Below are 27,716 nucleotides of genomic sequence, written 5' to 3'. Positions count from 1 at the left end.
TATTGGTGTCGTAGGATTCAGAAATTGTCATACCAGAATCAGAGAAATACCTGTTTTTCTCTATTTGAGTAGTGTCTAAATGATTTGGACAAAGTTGGTAAAAAGACTGGAAAGCTGTTCTGCAAATAGCATTTGTTGAGTTTCCGTGGCTTATTGTGGAAAGGAGTTTGTGCGTCTTCAAAGGGGTTATCCTTGTGGAAAGCTAATGAGGCTTATTTTATGTCTTTCTAGAAGACACGAAATAGGCCAATTCTTTCAAACAAAAGTTTGTTTACTGTGTACCAGATTCTGTGCCCCCTGGAGGAGCGTAGAGACGGACGTGGAGAAGCGCACACAATAGGCACGCACACCGAGTGTGTGTGGGTTCTGGGGGGGCCACAGAGGGTGCTCGCCTTGGCCCAGGTTGGGACAGAGACCAGCATTCAAGGAGGACTTCTCAGATGAAGAGTTTGGGTCTCGGTCAGGAAGAACTTTTGAAAAGTTAGTAGTTTCTGATGATGGAACAAACTGGCTTGTGAAGCAATGAGCGTCCTGTCTCTGAAAGTCCGAAGATGGATGACTGACCCTATACACTATAGGAAACACTAAATGGCCTGAGGGTAGGACTGGCTGGTCTTTTAGGACACTTGTAATTTTAAGATTTCTGTGGGTTTAAACATCCATAATAACCTTGAGGTACAGATATACACATAACAATTTACTGCTCTCAATTTCATGCCTTGCCTTCCTAATTTCATTGCATCTGTAAAAGGACATTTTGAATTTCTTTCTTGGGGCAGACTCACTTGGACAGATACAGCTATAGTTTTTCATTTTACTTCTTTAATTGTGAAATGTAATGCCCCAGGGTAGGCAAGTGTATGCAACACGACAAAGTGTGGTGGAGCCTGCTGAGCAGGAGTCAGTGTTTCCCCTGTCCTGGCACACAGCCCAACCCCATGGCCCAGGCGGCCTTGCAGTGTGGCTGCGGTGGGGGGCCTCCACCACCAGCTCTGCCCACAGCCATCTGTGTCCCACTTCCCGGCAGGAGCTCTTTAGAAGCAAGTCGGCCTTGTCCACCCTCTCCTGTTTCCCTTCCCATGGCTGTGATGAGGTTCTGGATAATGACCTCACAGAACGGAGGGAGCCAGGACCCCTGGAATCACCCGGCTAGGAGGGCTGCCCACAGCCAGGAGAACCCGCCTCACACCCAGTTTTGTTGGAGCCATTACATATTTTTGTGGGCCTGTTTATGACAGCACTGAATGTCACCATAGCTCACACATAAAGTTGAACAGAAAATGAAAAAGTGAGTATCTCTGTAACCACCGTGGGAAAGAAATAGAATATGACCACCCTGTGTGTTCCTCATTATAACCTGATCCCTTCCTCCATAGTCATCACTTTAGTGGCTTCAGGATGATCACTTCATGCTCTTCTTCATAGCTTTACCACTCATGCAGCCATCCCCCACCCATGGGGGTTGTTGCTTGTGTTTTGGAACTATTTATGAATGCACGTTTTTATGTTTTTTGTATACCTCTGAATGAGATCAAGAGATGTGTGGTTTCTTTTGCACAGCATTGTGTGTTGAATTTAATCCATGTGTTGTGAAAAAATCTATGATTCTTTCATTTTCATTGTTCTGTGTAGTCTCCTATTGTATGAATATACCACAATATATTTAGCCATTTTACTGGTTATTATTATTATTATTTTTTTAATAGTGAGAGCGAGCACAAGCGGAGGGGGAGAAGTAGAGGGGAAAGGAGAGAAAAGAATCTTACTCTCCACGCCCAGCATGAAGCCTGACTTGAGGCTGGATCTCATGACCATGAGATCATGACCTGAGATGAAGTCACGAGTCGGATGCTCAACAGATGAGCCACCCAGGCACCCCTAATGGGCTTTGAGTTTTTCTAGCATTTGGCTTGGGAGCCATGCTGTTTTGAATATCCTTGTACATGTCTCCTGGTCCCCATTCTATACCTCTTAAGTAGTGAAGTGGCTGAGTCATAGGGTATGAATAGTTTCAGTCCTGTAAGAGAATATAGTTGTTTTCCAAAGTAGTTGTGTTAGCATTGTATGAGATCTCACTGTCCACACTGCAGTCTATGCTTGGTGTTGTCAGACTTTAAAATTTTGGCAAATCTGGTGGGTATCTAATCGTATCTTATATGGATTTCATTTGTATTATTTCCTAAAGATTTAAAAAGTGTTTTTTTGTTTGGTTGGTTTGGTTTTTTTTTTTTCTTTTTCTTTTTTGTCTTGCCTGTGGGGCCCATCCTGTCTACTTGGATTTGAGATTGGTTGATGAGGACATGTTTCCCACACATAGCTGCACGCAAGTTTTGCCTAGGGAATTAAAAAAAAAAAAATTCAGGTCCTGGTTTAGGCTGGGGGAATAAAAATTCTGGGGCCAGTATCCAAGAATCCATCTCTAACTGGCTCTCTGGGTGATGATTACACAGCTGGACTTAACACAGGTAGATTTGAGCATAGGGCCAATGACACTAATGTTTGTTTAATCTGTGGAGCCTTGAGAACCCTTTGTTTCCTGGCCCCAGGCTGTGTGCCCACTCCCCACCGCACCAGTGGGAGGTCTCCCAAAGCCTGGCTGTTTACCTTGGAAGACACTGACTGAGAATGTAAATGTACTATCTAAAAGCCACTTATACTATAGAAGAGAACATAAAAACATTTTTGTATTCCTTTGATAAGGGATATTGAGGTAGCAATTGATACTTTGGGCCACTCTTGTTAATATGTTGAGGATCGTACTCCTCGAGTTTTACATTTGCATTGCCTTGAGATTTATGTTTTTTTACTCCAAACTTAAGTTTTTTTAAAAAATTCTATTTCTATTCTAAAATAAGTCAATTGTTGGCCTATAGAGTGCTTAGTTCTGATGTAGTGATCATTGACAAAGTGTTGTTGGGCACATGTGGCAGTTTAAGTACACATTTTTTTCATAGGAGGAGGAACATTTTTAAGCTTTTGAAATAAAGTGTATCAGAAACAAATGTTGGTGAGGATGTGGAGAAAGGGGAACCCTCTTGCACTGTTGGTGGGAATGCAAACTGGTACAGCCCCTCTGGAAAACAGTATGGGGGTTCCTCAGAAAGTTAAAGATAGAACTATACTACGGTCCAGTAACCAAACCACTGGGTATTTAGCCAAAGAATACAAAAATACTAATTTGAAAAGATATATGTGCTCCCATGTATATTGCTGCCAAACCTATGGAAGCAGCCCAATGTCCATCGATTGACAAAAGAGTAAAGAAGATGTGTGTGGAATATTACTCAACCATAAGAAAGAGTGAAATCTTGCCATTTCAACAGGGGCATAGAGGGCATAATGGTAAGTGAGATAAGTCAGAGAAAGATAAATAGCATATGATTTCACTCATATGTGGAATTGAAGAAACTAAACAAATGAACAAAGAAAAAGACAAACCAAAAAGCAGACTCTTGACTGTTGACTCTTGACCACCACTAACAAACTGGTGGTTACCAGAGGGAAGGTGGGTGATACAGATGATGGGGATTAGGAGTGCATTTACCATGATGAGCACTGAGTAATCTATAGAATTGATGAATCATTATATTGTACACTTGAAATTAATGTGATGCTATATATTAAGGAATTTAAATAAAAAATAAAATATATCAAATTTGCCAGTGGCTGTCCAATAAAAATACAATGTGATACACAGATGTTAACTATACATATAACTTTAAATTTTCTAGTAGACACATTGAGAAGGTGAAAAGGAACAGGTGAAATTAATGCTCATATTTTATTTAGTATGTTTAAAATATTTCAATATGTAATATAATTTTTAATGAGGCATTTTACATTTCTTTTTCATACTATGTCATTGAAGTCTGGTGTGTTTTTGACATCTCGATTTCTAGTAGCCACGTGTAAGTGCTCACGTGTAGCTGGTGAGCTCCTATTTGATAGCACAGAAAATTGACAGTTCAGAAAATTGCACAGTGATAGGTGTATAACTTGATGCATTTTGAACACCTCCAGAATCCCCTCCTCCTCTTCCAGGAAAGGGAGGAAATTTGAAGCATAGCATTTTCTTAGTTACACGTTAAAGTGTAGGCACCCGTGGTAAAAATGAGAAAATGGTAGGATCAGGTTCAACTTTGGAACTAAAAGAAAAAAGCCTAAGACAGAGCCACAAGGTCTGGATCCCAAATCTTCCCTGCTTGCTGTTTCTTTTAAAGTAAAGATAACATTGATCTCCCATGAATATTGTGAGGGTAACTTAGGTTTTGTGAATTGTGGTAACGTTTATTATACAGCATCAGAAAACGTTAGTGCTGGGTTAAGATATTTGATTTAAGTAGTAATAGACACAGAAGTGTTTTAATACCTTAAAAGTAGAAAATTCAGAATCCTGGGTTTGATTTCATTCAGTGATAAGATCACACTCGAACTGTTTTCTGCTTCTTTTTAAAAAACTAACTCCCAAAGTAGATGGGTATGTGTCCATGTATTCATGAAATAAATACAATTGTATGTGTAGTGCAGGAAACAAAGGCTAAAAATGGTGGGGGGTGGGCCGAGTGGGCGAGGGGGCGTGGGAGGAACAGGCTTCCAGGCATGGAATGGATAAGCCCCAGGGATAACAGACACAGCACTGTCTGGGAGGAGAGGGTAGCTGCACTGGTGCATAGAGCATAGTGTGTAAGCTTGTGGAACAGTGACATCAGTGTTGCACACCTGAAATTGCTGTAACACTGTGTGTCAACCGTACTCCAAAACAAAACACATTTTACATCGATTGGCTTGGCAAAAATTACAAGTCTGACAGTAGCAAGGATCGTCAACAGTAGCAAGGATCGTCACGAATATGGGGCAGTGGAACTAGAATTTTGGAGTGTAATCTTAAGTGTAAGAAAGAGGGTAGCTCCGTCGGTGAAGCCTTCAGCTCAGGTCATGATCTCAGGGTCCTGGGATCGAGTCCTGAATGGGGCTCCCTGCTCAGCGGGGAGTCTGCTTCTCCCTCTCCCTCTGCTCCCCGCCCCCGCTCAGGCTCGCTCTCTCTCTCTCTCTCTGTCTCTCTCTCTCAAATAAATAAAATCTTCAAAAAAATTTTTTTAAACATTTCATAGCAGCACAATATGTAAATCGTGGTAGAAGTATGAAGATACTTGGGAGAGTGCTCCATCTGAAGGCTGGTAGTTCTTCTTGGCGGGAGGAATGGAGGGAATAGAATCAGAAAGGGGTTTGCAGAGGGGGCTTCACTGTACATTGGTATTGGAAATACTGGGGTGTTTCAAGTCCATTTCTTCTCCATTACCTCCTTCTTAGGGGTGACAGGTCTGACCGTCGATGCCTGGCTCTGTGCATGTGCATAGGGAAGCAGAGCAGCGTGCAGTGAGCTGCCGGGACCTGCATCCCCAGGGTGGTCCTCAGGGTCGCACGGACATGGCCTGTGGCTGGAGCATACCTGCTGTTTGTTGAGCACTTACACTTAGGGAAGTGTGGCACTCACGAATAGATGGTGTGGAGGCCATGCTGATGTCTAGCACACCGTGGGTGCGTCGTCGGTTCGTAATAAGTACAGCACACGTGTGTGTAAGGAATGACTGTATATGTAGTTGGGATCTTTCTCCCGTTCTGCAGCTTGTGCTTCTCCCTCACGAGAACATCTTGGTGATCTTGCACATCAAAACATACAGATCTCTGCAATTCTTTTAACCACATTTTAAAAATCCAATTTAATTTTTAGTTTCTTTCTGAGAATTATTTCTTTTCCCTTTTTAAAAAAGATTTTATTTATTTTGGAGGGAGGGAGGGAGAGAGAGAGAAGAGGAGGAAACAGAAGGAGAAGGACAAGCAGACTCTGAGTTTGAGTCCAGAGCCTGACTCTGGGCTTGATCCCACGACCTTGAGATCATGACCTGAGCTGAAATCAAGAGTTGGACGCTCAGCCAACTGAGCCACCCAGACACCCCTCTTTTCCCATTTTTTAAAAAAGGTTTTATTTGTTTATTTTGAGAGAGAGCACGCGTACGTGAGAGAGAGCAGGAGCAGAGGGTGGGGCAGAGGGAGAGGGAGACGCAGACTCTTGAGTGCAGGGCACCCAGTGCAGGGCTCTGTCCCAGGACCCTGGGATCATGACCTGAGCTGAAGGCAAATAACTGAGCCACCCAGCGCCCCTTAGCATTTTTTAAATTATGTTTTTCCTATTGACTTTCAGTTCTTTCTGAATTTTGAATATTAAAACCCTTTGTTATATATCTCATGTGTGTATTTTTTCTTCCAGATTGTTATTTATTATTTTTATGTTCTTTTGTGTAGAAGGTTTTGACTTTTGTGTAGCAAATTTGTTTATTATGTAAAATTAACATTTATTGTTTATATTACATAATAAGCTTATATAGTCTCTTAAATTCTTGTCTAGGACATACATAGTTTTAGTTATCATAGCAAGTCAGGATAAACTAGATTTTGCTGTGGTGACAATCATCTCTAAATCTCACAGGCTTATTAGAACAACAAAGGTCTGTCTTGCTACTTGTCTAATTACCAGTTGGCAGGGGGGCTTTGCTCAGTTTCTGGAACATTGCAGATGGGAAGACAACTCTGGAGCTTCTTGCTCTAGTAATTAAGAGGTGACACACATCACTCTGCTCACAGCTCACTGGCCATGGCTCGTGATGACAGGGAGTCAGGACATTCATTCTTCCCTCTGCCCAGAAAGAAAGGAGAAGCAGCTGTGGGTGAAGAGCATTAATGACCACCATGGTTGAGTATGGATAATTCATCTGGAATTTGTTTTAAGTGTAGGAGGCAGTACATTGGTTTCTTCATCTCTAAAACAAAGAGTAGCGCACATCTTAGAGGATTTTTTTTAATTTATTTATGATAGTCACAGAGAGAGAGAGAGAGAGAGAGAGAGAGGCAGAGACATAGGCTCTGGAGAAGCAGGCTCCATGCACCGGGAGCCCGATGTGGGATTCGATCCTGGGTCTCCGGGATCGCGCCCTGGGCCAAAGGCAGGCGCTAAACCGCTGCGCCACCCAGGGATCCCCCATCTTAGAGGATTTGTATGAGAATTACGTAGGTAATTTTAAAGGGCTTGGAATGATTGTGTTAGTTTGGGTCCTCGAAGAGTAGATGCCGGGGAGCAGTTAGATGAGATCTACCTGGCGCAGTGCTTGGATGGAATGCTGGAAGGGCCTGAAGAGGTGGGAGAGCCAGCCGCCTGCGGGTCTGAGTCGTGCAGAGGGGGGTCCGCAAAGCCAGTCTCTTGTGTCCTAGAAATGGGCCTGGCTTCTTTTCCTCCCTCACCCACTGACTGGGAGGCCCCTGGAAATGGGGCCTTGGTGGGCCCTGGTGACAGGTGTCAAGGGCTTAGCAAGCAACCATTGGTCAGGTGGAGACCTGAGAGGTGCATCCTCACACCTGGGCCACAGTAAAAATGCAGGCAGGTGTCAGCACAGAGCTTAGGAAATGGAGTGTGACTTCAGTTTTTCCCGAAGAGGAGTCCTTTACCCTAGTTACATTAATTGTAGAGCTTTCTTTCTACTGATGGGAGATGCACCATCTATTTAATAGCGTCCTGGTGACGGGCACTGTTCATGTCTGTTGTAAACATTAGTGCTACAGTGGACCCTCTTGTATAAACAACCCATGGTGTGTTTGTGCCACTTGATCTGGGATCGTGCTGTGGACGTTGAATTTCGGAGTCAAAAGTAGTACAGCTTAAGTTTTGATGATCGTTGTCAAACTTCCTCTGGAGAGCCTCACCAAGTTCCACGATGCCAGCAGTGAAGAGCACCAGCCTCCCTGCCCCTCAGCCCAGGCTTCGTGCCTCCCTGACAGCGAATCTGCAGGGCTTTACTTGGAACTGAGAGAAAGGATTTTTCAGATCTTTATTAGATACTGACATTTGTAAGTGTTCATGCTTTTTGCTTAATTTTCTATTCAATAGTTCAGTTTTCTTGTGGATATGTAAAAGTTCTTTGTATGTTAAGTAAATGACTCATTTTTTACTCATATGTTTTGCAAATATTTTCCCACTTTTCCTTTGACATTTTTTTTTTTTTTGCGTTTTGCCGTACATAATTTAAAAATCTTTATATGGTAAGATCTACTAGTCTTTTCTTTCATAATGTCTATATCTTTGAAATAGCTTTTAAACTACCTCAATACTTTTCCTCCCAGTTTTATTGAGATATAAGTGTAAGGTGTACAACATAATGACTTGGTATATGGCATATTGTGAAATGATCAAGAAGTTAGTTACCATCCAACACTTCCCATGCTTAAATCTCTCCGTAGCTGTGGATTCTGAGTTGTGGTGTGTCCTTGGGCAGAGGTGAATTCTGAGCCTCCTATGTCATTCTCTTGGGCCCTTTTCTCCCTAAATGCGCTTACAAGTTTATTTTTGGATATTCAGCATTTCTTTGAATGTCCTTAAAAATAGTTAATCTTGTTGCTATTACTTTGAAGTGTCATAAATTATTGAGTAGTTGGCTTTTAACCTGAGTCCTGAGACAACTAACTTAATTGTGAGATCAAGCCACATCATTTGGTGTTGAAGAAAATACTTCTCTTACCAGCTCATGTAAAAATGCTCCTTAAAGAGCATCCTCTGATATGTCTACAACTGTTGCTTTTATAAGGACTTTTTTGTGCAACTTTTCAAAAAAAGGCTTCTTTTGTATAAAATGAAGTATTTTACCAGTAAGTCTTAAATTAGCTTAAGGTTTCCCAGTCTTCTTTCTCCCTTCCTCTATGCCTACCCTCCCACCTGTCCCCCTCAACTCCCAAATTACTGGCGGCAGGTTCTTTGAAGGCACATCATGTCATATGTATATATTTTCAACAGAACAGTTTTGCAAAAAGATCATTAAGTTTCTTAGTCAAAATTTCTTTCCATCTAAAAGAAAGCTTGTAGAAAGGGTTGACCCGTAACAAGGCAAAACAAATGCACGTGAACTCCACATAAGATCTTTTATATTGTGTTTATTAGCAACAGGAAGTGGCCAGTTTGATGTTTTGTTAAATAGGATGACAGTATTTTGCAGATAGCATTGTTCCTAAAAGTCTTGCTTATAGGAATCAAGTTTGACCTTCAGACATTCTCTGGAAGTAGAGAGGAAGCCATTGAACAGCCTAGAACTGGTCGGACTTGGATTTGAGTCTGGGGCACCACCTGTTACTATAAGTGACCTGGAATTGGTTGAGTAAAATGGAGATATGGCACCTTGTCCTGGGGAGTAAACGAGATAAGCAATGTCAGGTGTCCAGCACGTGATGGATCTCCAGACATTGTAGGCACGGTCCTTCTTTCTTGCTCTCTGTCCCTCTCCAGTAATCATTGGCCTCCCCAGCCCTACCCTACCCAAGAAAGAATGACCAAGATATGGGTTTCAGTTTGGCAAAATTTTGACTTTAAGACCTTTCTAAACTGTTATTTGAATGTTAGGGTATGTATTTGTTCTAGTTTTTCCTATGTAAGGTAGCAGTGTGGACTTCTGTGTCTGGATGACCTATAGCTTCTTTTCTGAATGCGAGTTTTGCTGCTCCTGTTCCTGGAGTTCATGGCTTTGTCTGACCAATTCCTTATCCTCCCAGGCCTAGACACAAGGCTCAAACACTGGCTATGCCTTGGGGATGCTTCCCTAGGTCCAGGGGATGGTGTGCTCCTCCTCTGACTTCCTGGGTCTGAGCCTTAGCGCTTAAACTGTACTCTGGTTCTGTGTCTATGACTCACTCTTTTGGTTCTTTTGGGATAGGACCACATCTCATGCATCTTTGTATCTCCTGCAGTTATTCTGGCTGTTAGTGGATAATTTATGAATTATTCTTAAGCTGTATTATTTTAGGTCACCTAAGCATTAAGACTTACTTTCCTTATCTATAAAATGTGGCTTTCTGCTCTGGACGTTTCCCCCACCTTGTCCTTTCTTACCATGCTACCATTTATTAATGACTTGTTGCCCTTCACATTCCCTCATCCCCTCATCTCGTGATCATACCTGACAGTCTACCGGCCTGAGCATCGTTTGAATTGATTCCCTCTTTGTGCCCCTGCAACTGCAGGCTCCTTTCTCAGGGGGGCTGATATAGCAGCCTCTTGTCTGTTCTGCTCCTGCCTTTGCAGAAGCAGAGGGTGGACCACATCACCATCACTTTTTTATTTTAAAAACTTCTGGTGGTTTTTCAGTACTTACGGGCTCAACTGTCAACACCTCAACTGTCAACACCTCAGCCTGACCTGACATGCAAAGCCCTCACTTTCCAAGCCCACCCCCTCATCCTAACCCCCTCCTGGGATTCCCCATTGTGCTCATTTGCATTTTCATTTCTCAGTGGTTCTTTCACATTATTTTTGTTTGTTTGTTTGGTGGTGGTGGTGGGCTTTCTTTCTTTCTTTCTTTCTTTTTTTGTCATTTATTTAAAACACCCTTTTCCTAATTTTGCAACACTATTTGTTCTCACACCTTGAGTATTATCAAGACCTGTGGTTGTTTTTTTCTTTTTTGTTTTTTATATCAACTTTTGGGTTTACCCTTAAAGAAATTGATTCAGAGTCTGGAGTGAGACCTGATTTCATTTTCTTTATCTGCAAGATGACAGTGTTGAAATGGGTGTTTTACAAAGGTAGAACACTCTATATATCAGTGGCCCTAGAATGCTTCTATAATAATTATCACACTTTGTCTTATGTTGGACACTAATGAAAAGAGAAAGGGAGGAGAGAGAGGAGGAGGGAGGGAGACAGGGAGAAACTCCTCAGATGGTTGTGAGTATCTGCTATGATTAGGAACTCATGTCAGCTGCCTTGTGACATTCATTCCTTTATACTCTTTCCTTTGGTGCCCTGTTTTTGTTGTTGTTGTTTTGTTTTAAAATATTTATTTATTTGAGAGAGAGAGAGAGAGAGAGAGAGAGAGAGAGAGAGAACATGAGCCAGGGAAGATGCAGAGGGAGAAGCAGGCTCCCCACTGAGCAGGGAGCCTGATGTGGGGCACAATCCCAGCACCCCAGGGTCATGACCTGAGCTGAAGGTAGATGCTTAACCCACTGAGCCACCCAGGTGCCCTGGTGCCCTGTTTTTAAAAACACTTTCTCATATAACCTCTAAAAAGATGTTTTAATAATTGAGTTGAGGTTCCTTGTGTACCTATTTGCTTTTTTCATTAGATTCTAGAGTTACCCAGGGCTAGCATGGGACTTGCATATTCTTCAGTTTCCTATGCCCTGCCCATAGTAGATGCTTTATAAATTTTTGGTGAATTCAAGGATATTTGAAAGGAAGTTTTTAAACTGTAAGAAGCTTTGCAGATGTGAGTAGTATATATATATAGAAAATATACATTTTCCCGATGTATTTCCTTTTTGCTTAAGAAAGTATTGTTAGGACCTTTTAGTAGGGAAAAAGTGCTTAGAACCTGTTGGAATGACAATTTGCTTTTAGTGAGTCTGTTTCAAAGAACAATGGTCTCTTAGACAAAGTACAACAATGTTCAACTGTGTTTCTCCTTGTAATGCAAGAAAAAGCACATAGTTGTCTGTGTCTTTAGGCAGAGATATCTCTATGGAACTATGGCAGCATCTACATGTAGATAGTGTGATTCGTTCATAATTGAGGCCCCTGAAACAGTGATTTTGTTGTTGTTTTGTGTTTTTTTTTTTTACAAGTTCCTAATGTCAAATGGATTTTTTTCTTTTATTTGGATTTTTAAGACATTTTCCTTAATCATCTCCGAGAATATATTTCATGAGAAAGAAATGGAGATTCTGCTTGAGTCTTTAAATCCCATAAATAGCTTCTTACTCTTAGCCTTTTATGCCCCATTTTGCCAGGGCAGAAGTATTAGACTGTTGCCAGCCTGAACCTCATTCCCGCAGTTAAGACCAGCATCACTGCGAGTTATGAAGAAAATTAAAAGCTGATACTGGTGCACTTGAGGGTACATGTTTTTCCTTGCTGCTTCCTGAAGGCTCCTTCCTCTGTTGTCATACATCCATTTGCTTCCTGAACCAGTGCTTGAGATCATCCAGAGCAGAGGCAGCTGGTCCCTGCTCTTCCTCTGGTGGTTCTAGACCAGCTCCCATGTTGACACCCTCTGCCAGGAGTGGCTGTGAAATGGGGTTCCCAAATGGAAGACCCTCAGGGATCGTGACCAGATCTTGACCCAGGGGATTTTTGGAGAAACCCAGCCATTCTTTTCTACCAGTTATAGGGTTGTCTGTGTCATTAAGACCAGTTTCTCTTTCCCTTAAGCCACAGGGTACCCTGAGTTTCTGTGTCTGCACCCTCATGTCCTTCAGATTGTCCCAGGTGGCCCTCTAGACCTTCCTACGCTGGGTGCTCCCAGCATGCACCAGCCCATCTCCTAGAACTTGGAGCTGTCATCCCCGCGAAGGCCCTAAGTTTTGGTTTTGTGTTGGTTTCTCTTATAAACTCAGAAGATCTTCATTTTATATAGCCGTGGCTTGTTTGTCCTGAGAATTTAAATGTGACGTCAAATGAAAAATTCAAGTCTGTATTGCTAATTTGAAATTTCAATTTTTCTTTACAGGTCAACTTTGTAGTGTGCCAACTCTTTGCCTTGCTAGCAGCCATTTGGTTTCGAACTTATCTACATTCAAGCAAAACTAGCTCTTTTATAAGACATGTCGTTGCTACCCTTTTGGGCCTTTATCTTGCACTTTTTTGCTTTGGATGGTAAGTAATTATTTTGATATTTAAATGAAGACTTTGGACGTCTTTGTGATTCAGTGTGCACAAGGATACATTAGATGGGGTTTTGTTCTTATACTTACATGCAAAGTTTTCTATTTTTATTTTTAATAGAAAAAAAAAAGTGTGGAGAATAAACTCAGTCTCTGCAGTTTGGGCTCGGAGGGCAGTTTACTATTTATAATGTCTGAAACAGGACACATGAAGAAGAGACATACAAACATTTTCTTCTGTCGCGAGTAGTTCTTTTTCACCCATTTTGCACATCTTTGAAGCTAAGACAAATAAACCGCTTAAAAGAGTATTTTTCTTTCTGTGCAAGCGGCTTTTAAGAGTCCGGTGAAGCCCAGTAGTAGAACTCTATTACCAGTTTTAAATTTCTGCTGTGTGTAAAAGGGATTGGTTGGTTGGTTCTGGTGGGGAAGAATCATTTATGATGGAAAGTTTTCAAGTATGACCCTTGACCCTTCAGGTGCGTGTGTGTGTTACCTTCAGGCTGCTCCCTCCTTACTTGCCAGGGCTTCCCTGAGAGCCTTAAACACAGAAACACCCCACTTCTGTTTGTTCCAGGTGACTAGTCGCAACAGAGGAAAATCAGAAGAGCGCCCAGTCTTGGCGAAGCAGCAGAGACTGAGTGGAAGGGCTTCTTTGTGATCTCTTCTGAATTTTCCTTTTTAAGTCAGAGCTTAGGCTGCTTGCTCCTTTGCTGTATCGGTAACACGCTCACAGATAAGGCTTTGTAGGTCTGCTCTTCTGTAGACTCTTGTTTGAGATGAAAATTCCCCGAGAGGGGAGAAAGCGCTCACTTGATCTGCGCTTTAGTAGTTTTCGCCGTGGGGTGTGGAATCCGCGGGACTTTGAGAAGGCCTCTGTGTTTGCGCTTAGGATGGTTTTTTTTTTTTTTTTTTTTTTTATTCTGGCGAGGGTTGGAATATACTGGTATTTCTTAATCTAATGTTTGCCTCTGGCAATTGCAAATGTTTCCTAGAAACAAATGAAAATCACTCAGGGATAATTTATTCAGCCTCTACCATATCGCCATGTGGCCAGTCCTCTGAAAGGCACTGCCAGTTGTAGGTAAGGGTGTAGTCCTGAGATTTAGAGATGGTCTCTTCATTCCCACGCACGGTCTTTTCTGCTTCCTCGATGACATCAGATTTGTAGCTTCAAAGTTTTTGTAGTTTTCTTGGATGGTTCTATTTGAATTTCTCATCAGTCATGCCATGGGGTTAGAGTGTGTGTGTGTGTGTGTGTGTGTGTGTACTTTTATAATGAAATTTTTCAAATGCAGACATACAGAGAAAAATAAACCCTTATATATCCATTACCTAGCTTCAACAGTTTTTAAAATTCCACCATTTTTATTTGTTCCCTAACTTATTTTTCTGGATTAATTAAAATTATATCCCAGTCTACATATTTCACCCATACATGCTCCAGTACTTACGGGACACATTTTTTGTTTTTTTTTTTTAATGTATTTTTTAAGGATTGATTTACTTATTTGAGAGAGAGTGCCTGAGCATGCGCACATGTGAGGAGGGGAAGGAGCAGAGGGAAAGAAAATCTTCAAGTGGACTCCTTGCTGAGCATGGAGCCCAACGTGGGGCTTGATCCCAGGACCCCGAGATCATGACCTGAGCTGAAATCAAGAGTTGGACACTTAACTGAATGAGCCACCCAGGGGTCCCTGGGGGACACATTTTACAGAGGGGTTGGGGAAGGCTTTAGTTCAGAATGGCCAGCTCCAGGGACACCATTCACACCATGGTCAGGGTAAACAGAACACTGTAAACAGTGTAGAGAATTGAAATGTAAGTAGTCTCCTTTGTGGTCATGCAACTTGGAGCAGTATGAAGATGAGCATGCTCTCTTCCTTTAGGGGTTTGTCCTGAGGAGATGTTTTCTTGCTGTGAAGCCTCCTCAGGTACTGTATACACAGAACCACGAGGAACCTGACCTTATATAATCCTTAGTATTTCAAATCATATGATAACTCTATTTTTAAAAATAGAGTTCTCTGGGTTTTTTTTTTTTTTTTTTGGTGTTTTGTTTTTCTTGAAGAAGAAATGTTTTATATTTCTTCCTTTGGGAAGATACGTTTTTTTTTACTTCTCTGTACCAGGTCTCAGTAACTTTTTGCTAATTGGAATGAGTAGAGGAAGTAGAGTATCCTTTCAATTTGCAGTGTAGCACTTTGATTTTTTAGGCTCAAAGGCAGTCATATCTGCTATTGATTTTGATAACTTCTCTTTCGGAAGACATATGTTAGTAGTACTCTAAATAGAATTGATCATTATACCTACTTCTATTTGGTCTCAGCTTTTTTTTTTTTTTTTAGAACTATCATCTGCAAGTTTGTTTTGATTGAGATTTTCCATATACTTTTAATTATTTATTTAACTGTCTTTGATTACTGTGAAGGCTAGTGCAGTAGAGCGGGAACTCTGAAGTCAGACCCGTATTCTGCTCTGGGCACCTTGGTCAGGTCGCTCTGTTACTCTGGACATGGCATTCAAACCCTTTTGGCTTTACCTTCATTGTGTGTGAAAGGGAATCCGTGATCATGGTGAGATCTGAAAGGTTTAATACCACAGAGAGGAGCGTAGCACCACGGCCAGCTCACGGTGAACCTGGAAGGTCACCCAGGGGCAAGACCATTGTTGTCATTATCTGTTACTACCATTGTCCAGTTGGCTGCCCAGGTTGAAAATTTTATGTTTATCCAATTACTCTTTTACTGTTTGTCACATAGTATTTTTTTTAAAGATTTTATTTATTTATTTGAGAGAGGGCATGAGTTGGGAGGGGGGGATGGGAAAGGCAGAGGGAGAGGGAGAAGCAGACTCCTTGCTATGCAGAGAACCTGATGCAGGGCTGGATCCCAGGACCCCAGGATCATGACCTGAACCGAAGGCAGATACTTAACCAATTGAGCCCCCCAAGTGCCCCTGTCACACGGTATTAAAATGTAGTCTGTTGTTTGTGTGTCTTCACCTCTAGACTGGATGTTCTCTGAGGACAGAGACCTTGTCGTGTTGACTCTTTATTCCTACTATGCAGGACAATGCCTGCCAGACAGCACACACGTTCTGCACAGATCAGTTGAATAATCGGAGAGGTGTTTCTCAACCTTTTTAAAACTTGTATTCTTTTTTACTAAACATTTTTTATTTATTACCTGTATTTAGTGTGATTTGAAATTCAAAATAAGACGCGTTATCTAAAAACAAATTGAAGTTTCGAGATAAAGGATCGCTTTGTTCTCAAAGTCCTCGAGCTGCTTGAGAGGTGTGATGTGTGATGCGTGATGCGTGATGCGTGATGTGTGATGTTCAGTGTGTGAGTCCCGCCCGCCCCTTGAGGAGTCAGCCAGTGGGTGAGTTGCCCAGAGAGAAACTAGTTGAGTTTTAATGTCAGGGTACTAACGAAGTACGTGACTTTTAGTACTTAGTTTCCTCCACTGTAAAATGATGAGGATTGGATTATAGACTTCTAAGATACCTCCTATCTTGAATTTCTCCTTCACTAAAAATACTTAATAGTTGAGTGCTTACTGTGTGCCAGTTACCCAAGTCAGCACCTTGTACACATGATCTCTTAAGCCTGAAAAATACTAAGTGGCTCCTCTGTATTTATTATGCTCCTTTTACTGAGAGCAAGTGGAGTGGCTGCATGTGGGGGATTATGAAGAAAGTCACCAGTGCCATAAATGAGTGGAAAAGCAACTTGAGGCTTGTTGTGGAGGTCGATGACACAGAGACACACGCCCATGTGCTTCATATGGACAGACTTGTGCTGTCACAGTAACGAAGCCTGGTACAACAACAGAAGGCTGGCCAAGCGTGATGACGCACCCTAGAAGATGGCCAAGCATGTCATCTGAACAGTGATGCCAGGGGAGTGGGCATTTTCAAGCAATAGAAGGAACCGTGGTTTCATTTGAGAAATAAAACTCTTAGCTTGTAAAATTGTATGTCCCCCATGTTCCAAGGAAATTTCCTCATGCAAAAGGAAAAAAAAATTTCCCAAAGGTCCTCAAATAAATTTTCTTAAGACCAGTATCTTTAAAGATTTCAACTCCCAATTAATAAAGCCCTTAAAAGTATGTGGCAATCCTCTTCAGCATTTCCACATTAAATCTTAGTGAATTGTTAATGCTGGCCACAGATGGGAGGTGGATAATTAATTAGAAAAGTAAGTGTTTTAATCATGTTTTTAAAGCTTCCTTCTGTTCCAGTTTGTACGCATATATGTTCACCTGCTTTCTCATGACTTGCTAGTTACGGTGGTATCACAGGCCAGCATTGTGTTCCCATGCGTTCTGTGTGTTAGAGGGGGGACAGACAGACAGACATACTCTGTTCAGGGGGATAAATAGGTTCCTTCTGCAGTCCTCCCTTGGAGCCTGCTTCTGATTTATAATATTTCTATGGGAAGATTTATTCAAAAGTTTAACTATTTCCACACTGGAGATGCCCATTATTCTTTAATGATTAGGTTAAAAAGCAATTTTCATCACAGGTTAAGATCCTTATTTATATTTTAATCGGTGTACAATGGTTTGAAAATTTTTTCATAAATTATTCATGCCACCAAAGGGAAAGAAAATAGTGAGTTCATGCCTGTGTGCCCATGTATGCATCATCTCAGGGATAGTTTGGCTTGAGTTTGAAACCAGGGGTCTTAGTCATGTTTGCCTGAATTTTGTGAAAGGAAGGGGTCAGTTAGTTCTCTCACTAAATGGTGGGTTTCCACGTTGGGACATTCTGTGTCACCTCAGCCAGAATCTTTTATAGATGGATGACTGGAGATGATGGGTTAGAAGATCATTTAATTTGAGCCATCATGTTTTCAGAGTAGATTTGGGTGTAACTGGTTTTTAGTAGATACTAATATTTGGTCCTTTTTGTTGCTTTGTGAGAAACTGTTTTAGGTACTTGGGAAAACAAATAACTAATGTTCTGTCAGGATTATTCTGAAATCCAGATTTATTGCTCCTTTTCATCATTGTGCCTTGAGTTATGGAAAAAGCTGTAATCCTTGAGCCACATAACCCCACAATGCTTTCACGTAGCTAGGAGATGTGGAATGCCAGGGCACCGAGTGTGCCTTGATGGGGTTTCATTTTATGTTTCCAGCTCTTCTGGGACTTGCGATAGAGGAGTCCCTCTAAGATGTTCACAGAATTTTGGGCTGCAGAAGTTAGATTCCTTACTTTTTACCTGGGTATGTTCTGTGTGATACATAAGCACTTTGTAGCCTCAGTGGTTTCAACCTAATGTTTGTGAATGGGTGCCCCCTTCTAACAGCGCTCTTACTTTTTGTAGGTATGCCTTACATTTTCTTGTACAAAGTGGAATTTCCTACTGTATCATGATCGTAATAGGAGTGGAGAACATGCACAAGTAAGTGTTCCTCTTTATTCACGTATCCATATGTATTTCACTATAATAGTATTAGATCAAAATGCAGTTCTATTACATTAAAAACTATTCTGAGTTGTGATAATTTTCTCAGGAAAAGCTGTCATAAATTACTTAAAGCAGCCTTTCCCAGCCTCAGCACTGTTGACATCTTAGGCCAGATAATTCTTAGATGTGAGGGCTGTCCTATGCACCTTGGCCTCCACCCACTAGGTGCTGGTAGCAGCCCCCATCCCCAAGTTATGACAACTGTGAACATTTCCAGATATATTCAAATGTCCCTTGGGAGGCAAAACAGCAGCCATATTGAGTTTTTTTGTTGTGTTTTCTGAATATAATGCACTGTCTAGGAGTTCTCATTAAGCATCTGTTGAATGAATGAATGAATGAATGAATGAGTGAACAAATGAATGATACTATGACTTCTGTTTGACATGAAGCTCTTTCCTGGTAGTCTCCTAAAGCTCTTGCTTCTGGGCCACAGCCTCTGCCTCCTTGAGCATCCCTGAGTTCCATCTCGGGGCTGCCATTACAGTAGCACGTCTCCTCCTCTACCTGCAGCAAAGTCCCAGACCTAATTATTAAACCTGGACACCTGTGCTGGGCTTGACCTCAATCTCGGTCCCCAGAGAGAGTGGAATGGGGGTGGGGCAGAAAGGATGGGAATGAGAGAATGGGTGTAGGCTGTAGAAGAGGAGGGGGAGTAGAAATGTATTTTGGGCTTACTCCTGGAATTAGGAAGACATTGTCCCTGGAGAAGGCAGCACAGTGTGGCTTGGCTCTGTGCTGTTCTGATGTGCAAAATAAGCCTTTGTGGACGGGCGTGGGAACCTAAGCATCCTTCATGTCAGTGTTTTGTTTTCTGACTTTTCTATGGGAAAACTTGTTTTGGGTTCTAAAAATTCTCAGACTTCTGGAACACAGCACAAAGGAACTGCCATTATTTAAATACAAACAGCAGAAATGTGGGATGGTCAAGCAGAAGGAGTAGAAAAGCCCGTTAACCTAGAGAAGTTAAGCTCAAGTGTTTTCTTTACAAGTTGGCAAGTAATTTTCAGCAAAACAGGTGATGTAAAGAAAAAATGTAAGAGGTGTAGGTAATGGGTTGCCAAGCTGTGGAAGGTTATATTGTAGAAGAAGTAGGAAAGTAGTGTATTGCCTTGCCTCCCCAGCAATTTGAACAAACATTTCTTGTGTGCCACAGTGTTTCCAGAAATCTAAGGGTAACGGACATGTGGTCCTCTCAAATGTACTGTTGGGTTGGAGGTATTTCTTAGCTGATGCTGGGATGCCATGACGGGTACTGGGACATCTTCTGTCTCAGCGAGATGCTTATTACTTGAACTACTGTCCACATGGTGATGAGGGTTAGAAAAAAAAAGAATATACTCAGGGCTGGGGAAGCATAAAGGACGGGATGACTAGCTGGGAAAGTAGGAAAACCCAGGCGTCCATGTATCAGCCATTTACTGTCTGTCCACTAGAAGAACCCATTTGGGAACAGAATACAGGTATTTGGTGTTATGTAGGAATTAAGCTAAAGCATATTTTTAATAACTGAGAAATCTTGACACATACTTACCCCACATGCCTCCTTTATTGATGATGAAATTGAACAGCAGGCTAGGTCATGGATAAAGATCGAACACAGACTCTGCCTTCTACTGGGTGGCCTTGGTGGTTGACTGGATAAGTACAGGTTGGGAGTCTGTATATATGGGTTTGGATTCAGACTCTGCTAAATTCTCATTAGCTTTGGGACCTTAAGCTTAGTCACTTAAACTTTTTGGGTCTAACTTGGATTAAACCAAGTTAGCTTCATACTCCTGGCGTCCAGGGATACTCCTGTTTGCACACAGGGTTCAGCTAGAAGAAGAGGTGTTCACATTCTGGATGAGATGCTTTCTGAGGTCATTCTTAGTTACACATATTTTGCTGGGGGTTTTTTTCCCCTCCTGATGTCATGTCAGAGCTCATTGTAGGCACCCTCGCCTCTATGCACTGTAATTCATCTTTTCTTTCCAGGATGTGAATTCCTTGGCAGGGATCTTTAACTTATTTTTTAATCTCATGGTTGAGCATCCAGATGATAGAAGCTCTCAGTAGGTGAGGTTATCTCTTCTGTTCTGATTATTCTCTGCCTCTTGCTTTTTTTTTTGTTTTTTTTTTTGTTTGTTTGTTTTTTTGCCTCTTGCTTTTGAGTATTTTTTGTCATGTTTTTGGTTATGGTATTTCCAAACATTATATTCATTCCTGCCATCGGCTTTGAATGGCATGCTTGATGGGTTGACTTGCAGCTCTGTTCATGTTTCCTGTTCACTTCCTCTTCCTTCTTCCCAGTAGAGTGGAAGCTCTGGGGGTTGGGGGGGGGTGCTGGGGCAAGAGAGAATGCAGGTGTAGCTGACCTGGCCCTGATCTCTGTCCTGGACGACCCCAGGAGCTAGTAGCACAGGTTCGTATTCACATACTATCTGCGGGCTCTAACGAGACTCCTACCATATGGATCCTTGGATAAAAATGGCATTAGGAACTGCCTGAACTCTACGAGGAAGGAGCGATGATCTTGGAGATGCCATCTGGCAGGCAGAAGCCTCAAGTCACTTGAAAATTTGTCCTCATGAAGTTAATTAGCAGCGGGTAGTGGCTCAGTGGGAACTCTGTGGGGAAAATATTAACTTGAGTGAGGACAATCTCATGCTCCCATGAGAGGGAATAAAATGTAGCAGGAAGGAAACTGGACTCTTAGATTTTTTTTTTTTCCTTTATGCTCTCTGTGGACCATGTTTGAAAGCCTTGCAGTGCTTTGGGATAAAGGTGCAGACCCTTTTGGTATTGCTCTGCCAAAAGTCGAATTTTGGTTGGAAAACCGTAATTCTAAAATCCATTTTTTATGTTATCTTATTTTTATAACAGTTAGTGCTTCAGTGATGATTCTGTATTCACTGCGCAAAGCACACGCATTGGCACCTCCTTTGGAGGTGAGTGCAGTCGACCCGTTCCACAGGGAAACAAAGCTTAGGAAGCAATGGATTTGGGATTGGAACTAGTGTGTCTGCCTTTACCCAGGGCCCAAGCTTTTTGCCTCTGCATTAGATTACTTCTAAGCCCTAAGCATTATGATTATGAGAATGTGTCATTAAAAAAAAATACTGTAAATTGTTGGAGAAAAAGTAATGAGAACTACCAGGGTCCCCAACAAAGGCAGAGGTTTGTATGCGGTTGTCATTCTTTCTTAGAACAAAGATGCAGATATCTTTATCCGAAAAGACGCAGTGACCATGTGGCATATTGTGCTTAGGATCTAAGGTTTTTAAATATTCTCAATTCTAAGAAGGAGGAAAACCTGTTACATAGTGATAGGTAACAAGATGTCCAGGTTCCATTGGATTTATGAAAATTCTTTTTTTATTTTGATTTATGAAAATTCTTGAGGACACAGCATCATTGCATAAAATCCTACACTCAGGAAAGGGTGTGATTCAGTTTCCTTTATACTATTCAGTCAGTTATAGTATCTCTTTTGGAGATACTTGATTTCTAAGTTTTATTTCTAATTGTATACTGGATCTTTCTGGTAAGGAGGAGGGTTCAATTATCCTTGAGCAAATGAGGGAAGCTTTTTTTCCTTAGGATTAAGCAGAGGTTTTTATACAAAGTAGAGGGATTATATTAATGCAGCGATGCTAATAAGACGAACACACATCTCTTGGTAAATAAAGGCCTTACTCTGGGCGATGCTGCTCATCTGAATGTGTTAGAATAAAGAGAAATTTGCACAGATTACTTGTTTAGTGAGGTTCTACTGCGGTAGGTCTGTCTAAAAGTGTTGGAGTGATAGCTAATACCCCAGATTAATCACCTAAAAGACAAAAGAGGGTTTTGGAGATACTATCCAATTAAGCAGTAGATTCCTTTTGACGATAACGAGTCATACATTATTTAAAAATAACTGGATAGTTGTGATAATTAAAAATAAGAGTACTTTCCATTGGAAAAGTGTAAGGATGCATCTTGTGGTTTTAGGTACTGCTGGAAACTAATTTTACTTTTACATTAAGATCTTCATCCTTGCCAGAATGTTGAAAGAAAAATTAAAAACTCGCATAACCATCTGTTAGGATGACGAGCAAAATCATTCAGTTATATGTCATAACACATGCCACTTACATAAAATATGTGATCCTTGTCGAAGTTTTGTGAGAATAAAAGCTTTTGTGACTTTTTTTTTCTTTTTAACTCTTGAGTAAGAAGTGGGAAAATGGTTTTGGAAGATTAGGGCCTGCTAACTGATGGTGTACCGCTATGCAACTACGTGCACATGTGTGAGTTTTGTCTTCACAGTGTAAGAAACAGTATGACCTACGAGGGAGCAATTGGACTTTGGCATTTGAATGATGGAGTGACTTCTAGGTCCCAGTCACTCTGTGGAGGGCTTTTTACAAATATCCCAATTAACTGTCTACCCAGGCCTGCTGAGGAGGTGTTCCTTATATACAGACCAGGAAACTGAGGTACCAGAGGTCAGTTCACTGGAACACAGTCACAAAGCCAGTAACTGTCAGGCCTGGAAGTCCATGAAATTGGTGTGTGTTGTTAGGTTATTTACCAACATTCCTTTCAAGATTTCTGTTGTTGTTTTTAGTTGGAGAAACAAAAGATTTTCACTGTTTACCAGACAGCATACGAATTCTAGTTGTTTTTTGGAAGCATAACAAGCATGGTTGAGACGTTGTGTCATGACTGGCTTTTTCTTAGTCTTCCTCCAGTAGAATGAAATGTTGGGGTCTTTTTAAAAGGCTCTAAGCTTTAAATAAGTATCCAGATAACAGTGATTTTAATCTCTAAAACCTCTCCCATTCTTTAAACTTGTTTGGACTTTTATAAGTGCTCTACCTTAGGTCAATGTTTATCAAAATGCATAATAAATACAGATTCTAAAATGCTGTTTTAATGTCAATTGACAAAAAATAGAATTTAAAAATATTTTCAGATAAATTAATTTATGTAAGGAAAAAAAGTACTGACCTCCTCCTATTTGTTGCTAGCTTATTAAATAATTCACATTTACAACAGTTATGGAAAGATGGAGGGTAATAGAGGACCTATCTGTTGACCCAGAAAATGGCCAGGCATTTTGGTGAAAGTGTATGACAGCAAGTGAGCCCAGTGTCTGTTTTTCACTGTGAAAACTGAGAAACTGAGCTTTTGCTTAAACTTAATGAAGAAAGAGATGGCATTACATATCTTTTTCTGACCCAAAATTAACCTTGTGGGTATTACAAAGGACGTGCCCTTAGCATGACTTGTCTTGGGAAGAAGACAGTATCAGGCTGGTCTTCGCGCTATTTGCCTTTCAGAGTTTTGGAAAATCTTGTATGGAACTCAGGTTGTTGGAACAGTTTCCTTTTAAAACTCCAGTGGGGGGGGGGGGGGGATAAAACTCCAGTGATTAGAGAGCTATCACTTAGATTACTATGCAGAACCTTTTTTCTTAAACATGAGAGCATTAAACTGTTTAGAAAACAGACTTAAAGGATTGCAAATAAAATCCAGGGGGCACCTGGGTGGTTCAGTGGTTGAGCATCTGCCTTCAGCTCAGGGTATGATTCCCAGGGTCCTGGGATCGGGTCCTGCATTGGGGTTCTCACAGGGAGCCTGCTTCTCCCTCTGCCTGTGTCTCTGCCTCTCTGTGTGTCTCTCATGAATAAATAAATAAAATCTTTTTTTAAAAAAAGAAAGAAAATAAAATCCAATGAAAGAGAAGGATAAAAGTAAAGTGAATGGGGTAAAATCCCTGAAGGACAACAGAACATTAATCATTAAAAAATTACTGGTAATAGCTAAATTACTATTCATAGCTAACATTTATTAAATCCAGATTCTATGTCAGATACACATTAAATGCTGAAGTGAATTCCCATACGGTTCTCAGGACCACCCTGGCTAGAAGACCGTTCTCTCAGCTTCATGGTTGAGAGAACAGAGACTCAGAGCCACACACCTGCCCCAGGTCTATACAGCTGGTCGGAAGCAGGCTCAGAGTTTGAAACCCATGCGCCTGGCCGCTGAACTCTGCTCCTCCCCCACTGTATCAATGTGTGGATTTTCTGTGGGAAACGATCAGTGTCCCATCCTTTTATTTCAGGGTTCTTTTCCTTCATTGTTAATTGGTGTGTCTGCAAGTCATGTAATTTAATCTTAGTTTGAACACTGTATTGGGAAACTAAAGCTTCTAATTCTAATTCTTGGGGTTTTTTTGAGATTTATTTATTAGACAGAAAGGAGAGAGAGAGAGAGAGAGAGAGAGAGAGAGAGAGAGAGAGAGAGAATACACATGCACATGCATGAGTGGGAGGGGCAGAGGGAGAGGGAGAGAGACTCTCAAGCGGACTCCATGCTGAGCACGCAGCCCAACGCAGGGCTTGCTCTCACAACCTGAGCCCAAACCAAGAGTCAGAACTGACCTCGTGCCCCCCAGGCACCCCTGTGGGGTTAGTTTCTTAATTTCCCTGTGCTTAATTTGATGGCTTCTGGAAGTAAATCATTTTTCTTACCCCCCAGTACCTAACAGAACATACCTTTAATTAGCAATATGATTTCTATGGCAGTGATTGTCAGCTCTTGGGAATAAAGGGAGGTCATACCAGAATTTAGAGGAATGACATCATGGTTCTGATCTATCGCACCCCTCCACCTCCACCAAACAATGAAACAAAAAGAGTGCCAACGGAATTTGACATCTGATTTAATTTGTATGTCTGCTGGCGTGAGGCAGCCGTTCTCTCCCCTCCCCCTAATGCTTTTTCCATCTTGGGGTTTATTTGGCTGCTCTTCTTCATCTCTGAGTCACCACTGTCTGTCCTCCTCTGTCTAGACCAGTAGTTTGTGGACTGTGGTCCAGAGACCCCTGGGAGTCTCTGAGATCGTCCTAGGGTATAGGAAGGTCAAAACTATCTTCTTAATGACATTTGAACGTTTTTTGCCTTTTTCATTTTCATTCTCTCAGGGGTAGGCGGTGGGGCTTCCTCCGGAGGCTCCGCGCTGTGGGACGTTGCAGTAGAGCATTTGTGACTTCAGACGTTAAGGACGCTCACACAGGTGTAAAACACTGCCATTCTTATTATTAATCTTTCTGGAAAATATATTTAGAAAAAATACATTTTTTTAAAAAAAAGAAAATATATTTTCCCTAAAAGTGTTGCCTATATTGGCCTGACGTTGGTTTATCGTCATTTTTGAATTCAGTATTTTTTAAATTCTCAGTTTTATTCTGTGGTGAAGATTGGTGGCTCTTGTTGATGTGGGTTATGCTTCTTTGGTTTCCTCAGTAATTTTTAAGTGGGTAAAGGATCCTGAGCCCAAAAGATCGGAGAGCAGCGGCCGATCCCTTCAGGCCTCTCAGGGCTCGCGGAGCTCTCACCCAGCCTCGGTCCTCGGAGCCGTCCGAGCTCCTCGCCCGTGTCCCTTACACTTGCGCTCTTGCTGTCCACTCGTCTGGTGCCGCTCTGCTGCTGAAATCTGTAAGTTCTGGAAGCCGCGGAGAGCACAGCCTCCTGCCTCTGTGCTTGCCTGCCCCTTGCCCCCCGGATCCACACACGCCGGGCCGCCCGCCTGGTGGACTGTGGAACCACGAGACACGGGCATCCGGAGCCCAGACACACGCTGGAGGGAACGCCGTGTCCACTCCACCGTCCCCGGTCCTCCCGGGCGGGGTCTTCTGACCTCGCTCTCTGTTTCTCTCAGCCTTTCTCACAACGTCCGCATCGTCCCAGACGCCGCCGGGCAAAGGTCCAGTCATGGGTGGACAGGCAGGCCCGTGCGTGAGAGAGACCACGTGGGGCTACTGGGCACTCGCGATTCCTTAGTTCACTTGAGTCTTTAGTTTGCTCGCAAACTATTTTCCCTGATGGTTTTCAGTTCCGTGTCCCATTCCATTCAAAGACCAGCCCAAATCTCGGTGACCGTCAAGTCATGCACCTCATCTCCACCCTCTCACACTCAGCAGGCCGTGGAAGTTCACGATTCCGAGTTGTGGGATGGAGATCAAGCTAATCCTTGGGGGAGAATCCTTCAGGATGCAGGGTAAGGTGTTAGGAGGAGGAGGAGGGAGCGAGCCCCGCCGAGCAGGTGTCCTTCCCTCGGCCGCTCCTTCCACGCCGGCCGACCCGGGGGACCGAGCGCCCCTCGCATCAGCTCCCTTCTTCCTCGCCCGCCGCGCTCTGGCCTCGCCCGCCGAGCGGCCGAGGCCCACCCGGGAGCAGAGCCTGGTCCTCCTGGTCACCCGCGTCCGGCCGTCCCGGGGCTCCGGGTGCTCCGTCTCCTCTCGGGGTGTTTCGGAGAGGAGATGCCTGTGAGGCCTGTAGCCGCGCCTGCCGGCGTAGCGAGCCCTCCCCCGGGTCCCCCCCAGGCCTCGGGGCCACTCCTGCTCCGCAGGCCCCATCCGCTGCCGCCCTCCGCCGCCCCGCCGGTCCCCTGAACCCCGGCCTGGCCCTGGCGCTCTGCCCCGACGGCGCGGGCCCCCCCCGACTGCCGCCCTCACCCCGGCTCGGCCAGGCCTGGTGCCTCTGTGTCCGCAGGGAGCCCCCACCCCAGTGTGCGGTCCTGCCGGCCTCACAGGGCGTGACCGTGGGCCCAGGCCCTCCCCTCCGCTCCTCCCTGCTGGGTTAGTCGCCCTCCCCCTGTAGGCCCCCAGATGTCGCATGGGGCGCTGTGCTGTACACGTTGTTCACTTGTACAGGACAAGGACAAGGCGGCTGGCTGGGATCCTGGCTGCAGGCTCCCCTGCAGCACCCCCCACCCTGTGCACCTGCTTAGCAGCTTGGTCACCCTGAGTTGCTTAGCCTCTCTCTCTCCTCAGTTTCCTCGTTTGTACAAGAGGAGTAATAATTTCTACTTCCTAAGACTGTGGCGAAGATGAGGGATACTGTATTTCATTAAATGTAGGGTGCCACAGATTCTAAGACGTGCCATTATTCTTTTTCTACCACTACTGAGGAGTAGTTGCTGTCAGTTGGGAGAGCGTTCTTGATTTCAAAGATGCTAAAATGGGAAAATACGTGAGTGCCCGATTCAGGGAGAAACAGTAGGCAGAGCCGCTTGGGTGGTGCGGGGCCAGTGCCAGGTGTGTGCTGGCCGGATCGCGCTCACTTCCCATACGGGACTTGGAACCCGAGAGCACAGGGGCTGAGCTGCGTTTGACTTTGTGTCCTCGAATCTCGCCCGACAGCACTAGTGATTAGAACGTGTATTTGAACACAGCTGGATGGCCTCTGCTCACGAGCTGACCATTTTCTCGCAGCTGCAACCGGAGGGCTGAGACTGAAGTACATTCCTCTCCTTCTGGGTCCCAATTTCTGAGAAGTTGGTATGAAGCTGACCAGCTCAGCTTTTGCTCAGCTCTGGTGGTGTCTTCCTGTTCCCACTTCTTAGATCTTTGGTATTATGAGATAAAATGTGGATTATGCAAGACTGTAATTGACAGTCTTTTGTTTTTAAGAGCTTTGAAGAATTAGGGGCGCATGGTGGCTCAGCTAGTGAAGCGTCTGCCTTTGGCTCAGGTCTTGATCTTAAGGTCCTGGGAGCGAGTT

General features: G+C 43.0%; 1 protein-coding gene across 2 annotated transcripts in view; it reads left to right on the top strand.

Annotated features, from left to right (window-relative positions):
• The window catches only part of MBOAT2 (membrane bound O-acyltransferase domain containing 2), a 122,793-nt gene that overhangs the window by 37,978 nt on the left and 57,099 nt on the right, over nucleotides 1-27,716 (top strand). The window contains exons 2-3 of one of the 2 annotated variants that reach the window (XM_055327457.1): nucleotides 12,543-12,688; nucleotides 18,034-18,111. The exons of the other annotated variant lie outside the window; for it this stretch is intronic. Coding sequence (XP_055183432.1) covers nucleotides 12,543-12,688; nucleotides 18,034-18,111 — 224 coding nt within the window. The remainder of the gene's footprint in view (nucleotides 1-12,542; nucleotides 12,689-18,033; nucleotides 18,112-27,716) is intronic. 2 annotated transcript variants of the gene reach the window in all.

The sequence above is a fragment of the Nyctereutes procyonoides genome, unplaced genomic scaffold (assembly GCF_905146905.1).
Source record: "Nyctereutes procyonoides isolate TBG_1078 unplaced genomic scaffold, NYPRO_anot_genome, whole genome shotgun sequence".
NCBI lineage: Eukaryota > Metazoa > Chordata > Mammalia > Carnivora > Canidae > Nyctereutes > Nyctereutes procyonoides.
The sequence above is the reverse complement of the archived record's forward strand: the minus strand, read 5'-3'. Positions and strand labels throughout refer to the sequence as shown.